This window comes from Scyliorhinus canicula, chromosome 12 (assembly GCF_902713615.1).
Source record: "Scyliorhinus canicula chromosome 12, sScyCan1.1, whole genome shotgun sequence".
In the NCBI taxonomy this organism is placed as follows: Eukaryota; Metazoa; Chordata; class Chondrichthyes; order Carcharhiniformes; family Scyliorhinidae; genus Scyliorhinus; species Scyliorhinus canicula.
This window is the reverse complement of record NC_052157.1, coordinates 51,619,145-51,632,888: the sequence shown is the minus strand read 5'-3', so window position 1 is coordinate 51,632,888 and position 13,744 is coordinate 51,619,145. Positions and strand designations below refer to the sequence as shown.

At 43.8% G+C, this 13,744-nt stretch overlaps 1 protein-coding gene across 5 annotated transcripts in view; it reads right to left on the bottom strand.

Annotated features, from left to right (window-relative positions):
• The window catches only part of ankdd1a (ankyrin repeat and death domain containing 1A), a 139,236-nt gene that overhangs the window by 92,864 nt on the left and 32,628 nt on the right, over positions 1–13,744 (bottom strand). For all 5 annotated transcript variants that reach the window (XM_038813610.1, XM_038813613.1, XM_038813612.1 and 2 more), the window contains 2 exons: positions 9,717–9,815; positions 3,199–3,297 (listed from right to left, as the gene is read on the bottom strand). In XM_038813610.1, coding sequence (XP_038669538.1) covers positions 3,199–3,297; positions 9,717–9,815 — 198 coding nt within the window. The remainder of the gene's footprint in view (positions 1–3,198; positions 3,298–9,716; positions 9,816–13,744) is intronic.

Below are 13,744 nucleotides of genomic sequence, written 5' to 3'. Positions count from 1 at the left end.
ACTGCTGACCACTTCCCAATCAGCACTTCACACCGTTGAGTGCAAGCAGACGTTGTGACTACGGAGCCGCAGGTCGCATAAAAGCCGGTTGCTGGCATTGGGGACTTCTTCCCACGATTGGCAACGCCACAACCGATCGCTCCGAGACCCTCCCAACACCCGCCTGCAACCCATCCACGGGATGTGACCCTGAGTTTGAAAAACTCTGCACCAGGGAGTAGCAATTACATTATTAGAGTACTTACATTCAGCTTCAGTGTGGAAAACATTGGGACTGATCTATCAGTGTTAAACTTAGACAAGGGGATATACAACGGTACGAGGATGGAATTGGTTAAATGGACTGGTCAGATAGATTAGTAGGTAAGACGATAACGAGCAATGACACCATCGACCGAAAGGGATTATGGAGTGTCCTCCTCCCTACTTGCTGCCCCTAAAAGCTTCTCACCATCCTTCATCTGCTCCACGATGACATGCAAGCCATGATCTGCGTTGGATCCACCACAGACCTAATTCACGTTCAGACTGGGGACAAGCAAGGCTCGTCATCGTACCAATACTCTTCTTGCTGTAATGCTCCATCTCACCCTCAGCAACCTCCCCACTGGAGTGGAGCTAAACTAGAGAACAAACAGGAATCTGTTCAATTTCCATTGCCTGCGGGCCAGACCCATCCTCTGTCATTGAATTGCAGTATGCAGACGATGTTTGCTTCTGTGCACACTCAAGGGGCTGAGCTCCAAGCCAGATGTACAAGATGTATGAATCTTATACAAAACATCCATAAAAGAAAAGGTCCTCTTCCATTCTTCCCGTGCCACACAACAATCACCCTCTCCCACCCACCCACCCCTGGACACTGTGTGTGTGTGTTGGGGGGGGGGAAAGAGGTGTTGAATGGATTAAAAATGGGGTTTAAGGTGGAGGAGAAAGGTTACAGTCTAAAGTTGTTGAACTCAGTGCTGAGTCCTGAGAGCTGTTACGTGCCTAATCGGTAGATGAGATGCTGCTCCTCCAGTTTGCATTGGGTTTCTCATGAACATTGCAGCAAGTCAAGGACAGACATGTGGGCATGAGAGCAAGATGCTGAGTTAAAATGGTATGGTTGGGGTCTTCGTTAAGGACTGAGCGAAGGTTTTCCGCAAAGCAGTCACCCAATCTGCATTTAGTCTCCCCAATGTAGAGGAGACCTCATTGGGAACAACAAATACATAGACCAAATTGAAGGAGGTGCAAGTGATGATAAACATAAACGGTTTCCATTTGAAACTGAAGGACCCATTGAAGACACATTTCCATTAATAGAGAAGAACAAGGGGGCAGCACGGTGGCCTAGTGGTTAGCACAACCGCCTCACGGCGCCGAGGTCCCAGGTTCGATCCCGGCTCTGGGTCACTGTCCGTGTGGAGTTTGCACATTCTCCCCGTGTTTGCGTGGGTTTCGCCCCCACAACCCAAAGATGTGCAGAGTAGGTGGATTGGCCATGCTAAATTGCCCCTTAATTGGAAAAAATAATTGGGTAATCTAAATTTATAAAAAAAAAAAAATAGAGAAGAACAAGAAAACCCTCATGGCACTGTCTGTGTGGAGTCTGCACGTTCTCCCCGTGACTGCGTGGGTTTCCTCCCACAAGTCCCGAAAGACGTGCTTGATAGGTGAATTGGACATTCTGAATTCTCACTCAGTGTACCCGAACAGGTGCCGGAGAGTGGTGACTAGGGGATTTTCACAGTAACTTTGTTGCAGTGTTAATTTAAGCCTACTTGTGACAATAGTAAAAATGATTAAAGTTGAGAAACCTACGAAAAAGGCAATTGCATCATATAGCGTGACTAATATGTAACCATACATGAAGAGGGGAAGACCAGGAGAATATTGGTTTGCAATTACATCAGAATACCATGCTACAAAGTAGAAATATAAGCTGGTTCAGATATTTCTCAGGAAATCTTTATCTTCATTATCCTTGGTTGAAAAGATTGGGGGGGGGGGAACCCTGTATTTATTAATATGCTGTTGACAATTCTATGGTGTTTCAATGCTGTTTTCCTTGTTACACTAACTAGCTGTTATTTTGGTCAAGACCTATATAACATAATAGGTATAAGTGTGGAACAAAAAGTGTGTAATAAGCTATTTGCTAGAAGTTTATCATGTTAAGTATTTTGGTTAGGACCCTTGGCCAGACCCCAGGACATGGGGGAGATTTGGTTAGGGACCAGTAATCCTTTGTTTAAAGTAGATAAAGCTTGAGGTTCAAGACGCCTGCTTTTAGAATAAAGCCACAAAATTCCACAGGTTTTGAACAAACATAAAATAATCTAAATTTGGCATATAAATTGAGAAAAATAAACAATTAACAAGATATATCTTTTATTCTAACATTCAGAATCAAAGTGAGTTACTTAAAGGTGATTGTACAGGATACCTGTGGTAAAGTACAGCTCACTGCACAACAAATGGTAGATGCGAAAGATCCTACAGATTTCTCAGCAACCCACCCAGTCGCCAGTATTCACTGTGAATTATATGCTCCCTTTAAACTCTGTCTTCTTCACAAGAGATTCCAATTTTGTACTTTCAAAGATTCAGCTCTGAATTCCCTCCAAGAATCGGTCAAATTCAGACAGCCTTAACTACTGCTCCCTCACAAGTTTTCAATCTCACGTTCGGAGGCAACGGGCGGGTTTCTCCATTTGCCACGCCAGATTTCTGGGGCGGCACGCCGGCGGGATTATCCGTTCCGCCGGCCGGTCAATGGGGTTTCCCATTGTGGGGCAGCCCCACGCCGTCGGGATACCCCCGGACTACCGGCAAAACGGAGCATCCCGGTAGCGGAGGATTCAGTCCCATGATCCCCTGGATCCTGAGTCTGACTGCAGCATCGAATTAATTTCAGCATTCTCAGCTCGTTACACGCCAGTTCATTTCACTGGACTGGCGTTGCCGCTAGATTTCACCATGCTTCAATTTCCCCAGCCATGTCAAGCTCAAAATCTGAGCTCCAGCCCTTTCAGCATGGAACCAGCTACCTTTCGGCACCATCTCAGCTCTTTTTACCGAGTGAATTCCCGCTCTCTGCACTTTTATTCCCTGCCTTCTCACTGATTTTCGGAGTGAATTCTCTCTCTCCATGCTTTTATTGCGCGCTGGCCTCACCGACTCTAATGAGTTAAATCAGGAAATCTCACTCACATTTGTTTGGGCGTTTACATCACAGGCACCACTCAACAGAGCTTTCACACAGTCGAAATGTCCCCCTTCGGCTGCCAAATGCAATGCTGTCTCACCTTCCTGTAAACACGCAGAACAATGGCAGTTTCAGTAGTGACAAGAAAAAATCAGTCACTGGGTTAAAAATAAATGACTTGTACTTTTTATTTTGATGGTAGTAACAATTTTTAGAACGTCACTCGAGACACACCTGTGCAATTCTGCTGCAGCTTAATATCTCATCACCCTCGGAGTGAGCGAGAGAGAGAGAGAGAGAGAAAAGGAGAAAGAGAAAGAGAGAAAGAAAGAAGACAAACAGGTATCCACCATTCAGGCTCTTGTGTCTGTTCCACCATCCTAGCATTTCACCGTTCAGTACGTACTCTGATGCGCCTTTCTTCAGTCCAAGGTGGATGGACTCTCACTTCCGCACGTTAAACTCTACCTTATTAGGATATATGGCAAGAGCAGGCTACTTAGCTCAATCAATTGATGCCAGTGTAAATTCTAGATGACACAGCCATGTTCTTTTTGTCACGTGAGGGAGATATTAGAAACTTAGATCTAGAAATGAGACCCTAATGTAGCAGGCAATTTAGGGGTTAAATAGACTGAGGGAAAGAAAAACCTGCTAGCACAGAGTCAGAGGCATACACCCATACCTGGTCGGGTTACATTGTCCCAGTCAGATTTAAACTCGTTAGTGGGAATACACAGGATGGCCCAGATCCATTATTCTTCGGGGCATTCCTGTCTGACTGGCTATTAGCCCATTCCAGACTCTGATAGCCTCTTTGTCCATCAATGAGAGGTTAGTTGCATATCAATAGCATGGTTCTGTTCTTTTGTACAAATGGGAGTGGGGAATTAAATAGCCAAGATAACGCTGATGGTAAAGCCTGGAAACCCCAGCAGAGAACCTTTGTTTGAGGGCTGGCTGGAGCAAGTGAGAGTGAGAGAATACTGTTCTGAACAGTTACAGAGGAGCAGGCTTTGGGAATCGACCAAGAAGGTCGTGAAAGTTGCCACTGGATCATGCTTTGAAAAAAGGGTTCAGAACGAACGTACCCACCAGAAGAAAAATTTCTTTGTAAATGCAAATGTTGCCTTTGTCTACCTGTGAAAGTGGCATGAGAGTTGCATGTTCTGTTACAGCATTGTTTAATGGTGACTAGTGTGTTAAGATTAAGAAACTGCATGTAATGTTACTATTAGGGTTGAAGTTCAAAGGTTTAAATATTGTTTTCATTTCTTTTAATAAAGTTTGTTCATAAAATAACCAAGCCCTAGTTCTTATGTTATCACTCCTGGAACGAATCGATCTTTCCACACCACTTTAAAACTGAAAAAAAGTTATGGTCCTGGTCCAGTCTCTTAGCCACTGTTGAGAACTGACCAGGCATCTGTAACATTTTACTTAAAATATCAATATCCCTTTGCAGTTTTCTGCTCCCATCCACATTAATGCACTGTGGCATCTATCTTAATGCCATCAGAACATTTAGATAGGAGCTCTCTATTCCTTTACCTTGGTAACCTTTAGATACAGTGAAGAGCTGAGACCCCGGTACAGATCACTGGGAACACCACAAATCACACACTTCCTCTCAATTTCATTGCATAAGAACAAGAGGACATTCAGTTCCTCAAGTCTACTCCCTATTCAATAAAACATGACTGATCTGTATCCTAACTCCATTTACCTGGCATGTTTCCATATGCTTATAAAAGAGGTGATGGTGGCATTGTGTATTGCCACTGGATTAGTAATCCAGAGGCTCAGACTTAACGCCATGGAGACATGGCAGTTGGTGGAATTTTAATTAAATTTATAAATCTGGAATGTAAAGGTAGTCTCAGTAACGGTTTGCACAAAAGTCTCATGAATTGTCATAAAGGTCCATCTGGGTCACAAATGTTCCTTTAGGAAAGGAAATCTGCCATGCTTACCCGGTCTGGCCCACGTGACTCCAGACTCACAGCAATGTGCTAGACTCTTAACTGCCCCTTGAAATGGCCCAGTGAGCCACTCAGTTCAAGGGCAATTAGGGATGGGCAACAAATGCTGGACCAACCAGCGATGCTCACATCCCATGAAATAATTTTTTTAAAATGCCGTTGGCCAATAAATATCCAGCAATCTCAGTTAATTGAGTAACACCTCCTGCTTTTTGATCTTAAGGTTATATTATCTTGACCTAAACATTCCAGTGGAAAAAGATTCCCTCTTTCTGCCATATCGATTCCTTTCACTAGCCGAAATGCCTCTGTCAAATAATTCCTTAACCGCCTATTCTTCGAAAACAAGCCTAATTTACATGATCTTTCCTCACAACTCTTGGAGCCCTGGTAACAGTCTGCTGGATCTGCATCATGAGTGCATCCTCATTATCGCTATTCTCTGCACCTATCTCCAAGCATAGAAACGTAGAAAATAGGAGCAGGAGGAGGCAATTTGGACCTTTGAACCTGCTCCGCCATTCATTATGATCATGGCTGATTATCCAACTCAGTAACCTCTTTGTGCGTTTCCCCATCCTTTGATCCCCTCGCCCCCCCCCCCCCCCCCCCTTCCCCCCAAGTGCTATATCTACCTCCTTCTTGAAAACATAGAATATTTTTGCTTTCTGTGGTAGCGAATTCCACCATCGCCACTCTCTGGGTAAAGACATTTCTCCTCATTTCAGTCCTAAATGGTCTACCCCGTTTTCTTACACTGTGACTCTTGGTCCTGGAATACCCCACCATCGGGAACATCCTACCTGCATCTTTCCTGTTTAGTCCTGTTACAATTTTACAGGATTTTATGAAATCCCCCCTTATTCTTCTAAACTCAAGCAAAATAATCCTAGTTGACTCAATATCTCCTCATAAGTCAGTCCCACTATCCTGGGGATCGATCAGGTAAACCTTCTCTGCATTCCCTCGATAGCAAGAGTATCCATCCTCAGTTAAGGAGACCAAAACTGCAGACAATATTCCAGGTGTGGTCTCACTAAGACCCTGTATAATTGCAGTAAGACATCCCTGCTTCTGGATTCTAATCATCTCGCTATGAATGCCTTCTTAGCGCCTGCTGCACCTACATTATTTTCTGTGACTGGTGTACAAGGACACCCAGGTTTCGTCGCAAATTCCCCTTTCTCAATCTGTAGCCACTCAGATAATAATGTCTACCGCATTATAATGCATCTGCCATATATTTGCCCACTTACTCAACTTGTCCAAATAACACTGAAGCATGCATACAAACTTACAAAATAGAAGCTGTAGGTTATTCAGCCCCTCAAGCCTGCTCTGCCATTCAATAAGATCATGGCTGATACGTTAGTTTTTCAAATTCCATATTCCCGTCTACCCTCGATAACCTTTGATTCCTGTGCTGAATGAGAATCTATCAACCTCCACCGTAAATATATCCAGTGATAGTCTCCTCATCTCTGTCCTATAAGAGTGACCCCTAATTTTAAAACAGTGACCCCTGGTTCTGGACTCACCCACAAGAGGAAACATCCTTTCCAGATTTACCTTGTCAAAACCGTTCAGGATCTTATTTACTTCAATCAAGTCACCCCTCACTCTTCTAAACCCCAGTGGAAACAAGCCCAGCCTGTCTAACCTATTCTCATAAGACAACCTGCTTATTCCATGTATCAAGCTAGTAAACCTCTGAATCGCCTCCAACATGTTTACATCCCTTCCTTAAATAAGATCAAAACTACATACAGTATTCCAGATGTGGCCTCACCAATGCCCTCTATAACTGAACCATAATATCTTAACATTTATGTTCCATTCCTCTTGTAATAAAGGACAGCATTCCATTAATCATCTCAATTACTGGCTGTACCTGCATTCTAACTTTTTGAGACTCATGCTCTAGCACACCTAGATCCCTCTGCACCTCACAATTCTGAGGCTGTTCTCCATTTAAGTAACACTCTGCTCTTTTATTTGTCCTGCTGAAGTTAACTTCATCTTTTCCCATTTATACTCCATCTGCCAGATTTTTGCCCACTCACTCAACCTATCTATATTTTTCTTCACTAGTTACCAGTCGAGTAAATGCCCCCCGCTTACCAGTGGAGTAAATATCCCCTGGTTACCCCTCCAGTGAATCTCCTCTGGTTACCACTCCAATGGATCTCCCCTAGTGGTTTTGTTCAGTGGGCTAGACAGCTGGTTTGTGATGCAGAACAATGCCAGCAGTGCAGGTTCAATTCCCATACCGGCAGAGGTTATTCACGAAGGCCCTGCCATCTTAACCTTGCCCCTCACCTGAGGTGTGGTGATCTTCAGGTTAAACCACCACCAGTCAGCTCTCCCCCAGCAAAGGGGAAAGCAGCCTATTGTCATCTGGGACCATGGAGACTTTACCTTACCTTTACTAGTCGAGTAAATCTAACCCCCGGTTACCAATCCAGTGCATCTGCCCTTGTTACCAGACGAGTAAATCTCCCCTGGTTACCAGTCGAGCGAATCTCCCCTGGTTACCAGTCGAGTAAATCTCCCCTGGTTACCAGTCGAGTAAATCTCCCCTGGTTACCAGTCGAGTAAATCTCCCCTGGTTACCAGTCGAGTAACTCTCCCCTAATTGCCAGTCGAGTAACTCTCCCCTAATGGCCAGTCGAGGAAATTTCCCCCCAGGCTACTAGTCGAGTAAATCTCCCCTGGTTACCAGACGACTAAATCTCCCCTAGATGCCAGTCGAGTAAATCTCCTCTGCACTCTCTCCAAAGCTTTGACGTCCACCTTTAGGTGAGACATCTGTGTCCTCTTCACAGCTAATCCTCCCGTCCAGCTTTGTGTCATGTGCAAATTTGGAAATATTACTTTAGTTCCCTCATCTAAATTAATATATTTTAAGAGTAGCATGGGCTCTAGCACTGATCCCTGTGGTACCCCACTAGTCACTGCCTGACTATTTATTTATTCCTACTCTGTTCCCAGTCTTCCAACCAGTTTTCTCTCCATCTCAATACATGACTTCTCTTTTGTAAATCCATGCTGACTCTGTCTGATTCTGCCACTGTTTTTCAAGTGCTCTGCTATTAACAACTTTTATAATGGACTCGAGCATTTTCCCCATTACCGACGTTAGGCTGACTGCTCTATAATTCCTTGTTTTCTCTCTACCTCAATTTTTAAATTGTGGGGTTACATTAGCTATCGTCCAATCTGTAGGAATTGTTCCCGGGTCTATACAATCTTGGAATATAACCACCACTGCATCTATTATTTCTAGGGCCACTTCCTTAGCTACTCTAGGTGTAGATTATCCAACCCTGGGGATTCATCGGCCTTCAATCCCATTAATTTCTCCAACACAATTTCCCTACTAATACTGATTTCCTTCAGTTCCACCCTCTCACTAAATCCTGTGTTCCCCAACATTTCTGGTACATTATTTGTGAACTCCTTTGTGAAGACAGAACCAAAGTACGTATTTAGTTAGTCAGCCATTTCTTTGTTCCCCATTATACATGCCCCTGTTTCTAACTGTAAGAAACCTACATTGGTCTTCACCATTCTTTTTCTCTTCACAAACTTATAGAAGTTTTTACACTCAGTTTTTATGTTCCTCGCCAGCTTACTCTAGTTTCCCCTTCTTAGTCAATCCCTTTGTCCTCCTTTGCGGAATTCTAAACTGCTCCCAATGCTCAGTTCCGATGTTATTTCTGGACAATTTGTATGCCTCTTCCTCGAATCTAATACTATCCTAATTTCCCTTGTAAGTCACGGCTTGGCCAACTTTTCCATTTTATTTTTGGGCCAGACCTGAACAATTGTTGCAGTTCACCAATGCACTCTTTGAATGTTTGCCATTACCTATCCATCATCATCCCTCTTAAATAACATTTCTCAATCCCCCATAGCCAAATCTTGCCTCACACCATTGTAGTTTTCTTTATTTAGATTCAGGACCCTAGTCTCAGAATCAACTACATCACTCTCCATCTTGATGAAGAATTCTATCATATTATGGTCGCTCATCCACAAGCGGTCTTGCACAACTAGTTACTAATTATTCCTTTCTCATTACACAATAAGCAGTCTAGGATGGCCTGTTCTCTAGTTCATTCTTCAATGTATTGGCCCAGAAAACCATCCCGTACACACTCCAGGAATTCCTCCTCTAGGGTATTGTTACAAATTTGATTTGCGCTATTGCTTCAGATGCAGAGTACCTATTGCCAGGATTGTACCAAGTGACCCAGGTATGGTTACTAGCAGCTTTTGTAGACTGGATTCCAAAGTCTCATTCATTATCCATCATGCTGCTGTGCAATGTCCTTATAATTTCACTGAGTTCTCCATCAAAGCTGCGCACGTCCTTTTCCTCTTGCGTCCAGCCAGAGTATATGAAACATGAGTTTTATATAAGACCAGTGGAGTGACTGATCAGAATATTGCATGTGACATGCAGCTGGAAATTTACCCCAATATTCGTTCCATAAAATACTGCCAGGAGATATTTCACTTAAATTTCAAAATCTCACCTGATTTGTTTCATCCAGATCCACTGCAGTTTCTATTATTCTCTGCAGGACTTCCACATGTCCACCTCTCGCACTCAAATGTAGGGCTGTGTTCTGTTCCTATGGAATTCACAACAAACTAAGTTTGACGGTAGCAATCATGTTGTTGCACTACTGCTGCTAATGAAGGCCCCAAACCAGGACACTTTTTCAATATTGTTTAACCATTAGATATTCTGGAATGTAGAAGACTCTATTGTCCTGAAAGAGCCACACATACCGAGTTAATGGCACCACTCTCTCCTATTCTACCCACTCCTCCATTGGCAGTTTTAAACTTTTAGCAACAAATGAGGTAGCATCTCCAAGTAGGCCTTCCAAATGTGCAGACCAGTGAAATTTAAGCAGAAAAGTCAGTGAAGCGGAAGAGCCTCACGGTAGCATGGTGGTTAGCATCAATGCTTCACAGCTCCAGGGTCCCAGGTTCGATTCCCGGCTGGGTCACTGTCTGTGTGGAGTCTGCACGTCCTCCCCGTGTGTGCGTGGGTTTCCTCCGGGTGCTCCGGTTTCCTCCCACAGTCCAAAGATGTGCGGGTTAGGTGGATTGGCCATGCTAAATTGCCCGTAGTGTAAGGTTAATTGTTGGGTTACGGGTATACGGGTTACGTGGGTTTAAGTAGGGTGATCATTGCTCGGCACAACATCGAGGGCCGAAAGGCCTGTTCTGTGCTGTACTGTTCTATGTAGAATACACTCAAAAATAGCATGAGAAACTGTAAATTTACCAGAGGTTTAAAAAGTTAGCTTAGATTGTGGAATTGGTGCTATAACTACCAACGACCACCTAAACACAACCGACAATCAGCAGCTCAGTTCAGCACATGGATTTTTAACTGAAGGTATGGGGGGAAAAACTGAAAAAATTAAAATACAAAGTAAGTAGGCCTTAGGAATACCTAGTAACAATAAAACATTTGCATTTATATTATGCACTTCATACCCCGCGTGACATCCCAAGGTGCTTTTTGAAGTGTTGCAATTCTTTTGTTCATTCATGGGGTGTGGCCGTCACTGCATTTTTTGTCCATCAGTAATTGCCCCAGAGAAAGTGGTGATGAGCTGCCATCTTGAACCGCTGTAGTCCATGTGGCGCGATGAAGGGAGTTCTCGGATTTTGACCCAACGACAGTGAAGGAATGGTGATATAAAAAGGGCTGGTTTAGCACAGTGGACTAAACAGCTGGCTTGTCATGCAGAACAAGGCCAGTAGCGCAGGTTCATTTCCCATACCGGCCTCCCTGAACAGGCGCCGGAATGTGGCGACTAGAGGCTTTTCACAGTAACTTCATTGAAGCCTACTTGTGACAATAAGCGATTATTATTATTATATAGTTCCAAGTCAGGATAGTGTGGGGCTTGGAGGGAAACTTGCAGGCGGTGGTGTCCTCATATCTACTGCCCTTGCCTTTCCACGTGGTAAAGTTTGCTGGTTTGGTGAGTTGCTGAAGTGTAAATTGTAGATGGTACACTCTGCTGAGACTGTGCATCAGTGTGGAGGAGTGGATGCTGAAAGTGCTGGATGAGGCGTCAATCAAGTGGCTGTGTTGCCCTAACTGGCATAGAGCTTCTGAGTGTTGTTGGAGCTGCACTCAACCAGGCAACTGGAGAGTATTCCATCACCTTCCTGATGTTGAACCATAGAAAAGTTACAGCACAGAAGGAAACCATTCAGCCCATCTTGTCCATGGCAGCCGAGGATACCAAGGTGCCCTTTCTAATCCCACCTTCCTGCACCCGGTCCTGCACACTGTATCTTACAGCACTAACGGTGCAGATTCAGGTACTTTTTAAAGAGTTTAGGGTCTCTGCCTCCACCACCAACTCAGGTAGCGAATTCCAGACTCCCACTACCCTCTGCATAAAAAAGGTCTTCCTTATGTCCCCTCTACGTCTTCTGCCACTTATCTTGAATCTATGTCGCGTAGTTCTAGAATTCGCCACCAAGGGAAATAATTTTATCCTGTCGATCTTTCTCTTCCCCTCATCAATTTATGCATCTCACCCCTCAGCCTTCTTTGTTCCAAGGAAAATAACCAATCTCTCCTCGATGTTACACTTTTCTATTCCTGGCAACATTCTTGTACTTCTGCACTCTCTCCAGAGCAATTACATCCTTCCTTGTAATTTGGTGACCAGTATTTCACACAATACTCCACTTGTGGCCTCACCGGTTTTATACAAATCCAACATTATATGCTTACTTTTATATTCCATACCTCTGCCAATGAAGGAGAGCATTCCACATATTATCTTTATAACTTTGTCTACTTGAACTGCTGCCTTTGGGGACCTGTGTACTTTTTCAAGTCTTTTTTCTTAATATATTTTTTTTAAATTTAGAGTACTCAATTCTTTTTTTTCCAATTAAGGGGCAATCTAGCGTGGGCAATCAACCTAATCTGCACATCTTTGGGCTGTGGGGTGAAATCCATGCAGACGCAGGGAGAATGTGCACACTCCACACGGACAGTGACCATGGGCCGGGATTCAAACCCGGGTTCTCAGTGCCGTAGTCCCAGTGCTAACCACTGCGCCACCGTGTTGCCCGGGATTGGGGGGAGGGGGGCGGAGAAAATTGTGTACTTGTACACCAAGATCTCTCACTTCATTTACCCCTCTTAGTATATTCCTATTTATTGTGTGCTCCCTATATCTGTTTGAAGAACAAATAACAATACAACACAAGAACACGTCCTTCGGCTCTCCAGGCTTGCGCCACTCATGATGCCTGTCTAAACTAAAACCTTCTGCACTTCTGGGGTCCGTAACCCTCTATTCCCATCCTATTTATCAAAATGTCTCTTAAACGTCGCCATCATATCTGCTTCCACCTCCTCCCCCGGCAGCGTGTTCCAGGCACTCATCATTGTCTGTGTAAAAAAACTTGCTTCACAATCGCTAAACATTCCCCCTGTTATGGGCCAGGGTTTAGAGAACCCCAAAGTGTATCATGGAGTTCACCTAACCCACAACTTTTAATAGATTGTGATATGGGGAGCACACGGCCCACTCTACAGGTGTGGTACAGCAGAAATGGAAAAATCTTTTTTAAAGCAAAACAATGTTTATTCTATGAACTCAAGTTAACCTTTTTAAAACATACAGTGAACATCTTAGCAACCATCAATTCAAATATAACCCCCAAAGAATACAACACTAAGTAATCCTTAAGCTGTTTAAACCTTTAAACAGAAGCACATCAGGTTAAAGTCACTACTGAGAGCAGTTATTAGTTTTAAATCACCAAAGGATCGATTTATAGTCTTTAGAGTAGAGAGAGAGAGACTCATACATAAAAAACGAGACTAAAACACACTCTGCAGCAAACAGCCTAAAACAAAAGTAAAAAGCCGACAGACAGCCCAGCTCCACCCACTCTCTGACATCATTGCAGTAGTAAACACTTATTTCTTAAAGGTACACTCACTACAGATATTTATATACGCACCCATTTATAAACACCCATTTCTTAAAGGTACCCCCACATGACACCCCTTGCACCTTCAACCTATGTCCCCTAGTAATTGACTTTTCCACACTGGAAAAAAGTGTCCGACTCTGTCCATGCCACTCATAATTTTGTAAACCTCTATCAGGTCGCCTCTCAACCTCAGTCGTTCCAGTGAGAACAGACCGAGTTTATCTAACCTCTCCCCATAGCTAATGCCCTTCATACCAGGCAACATCCTGGTAAACCGCTTCTGTACTCTTTCCAAAGCATCCAAATCCTTCTGGTAGTGTGGCGACCTGAATTGTACACCATATTCCAAATGAGGCCTAACTAAGGTCCTGTATAGCTGCAACGTGACTTGCCAATTTTTATATTCAATGCCCCGACCGATGAAGGCCAGCGTGCCGTATGCCTTCTTGACCACCTTATCCACATGCTTTGCCACTTTCAGTGATCGGTGGACATGCACCGCCAGATCTCTCTGTCTGTCAATACTCGCAAGAGTTCTGCCATTTACTGTGTAATTCCTACATGCATT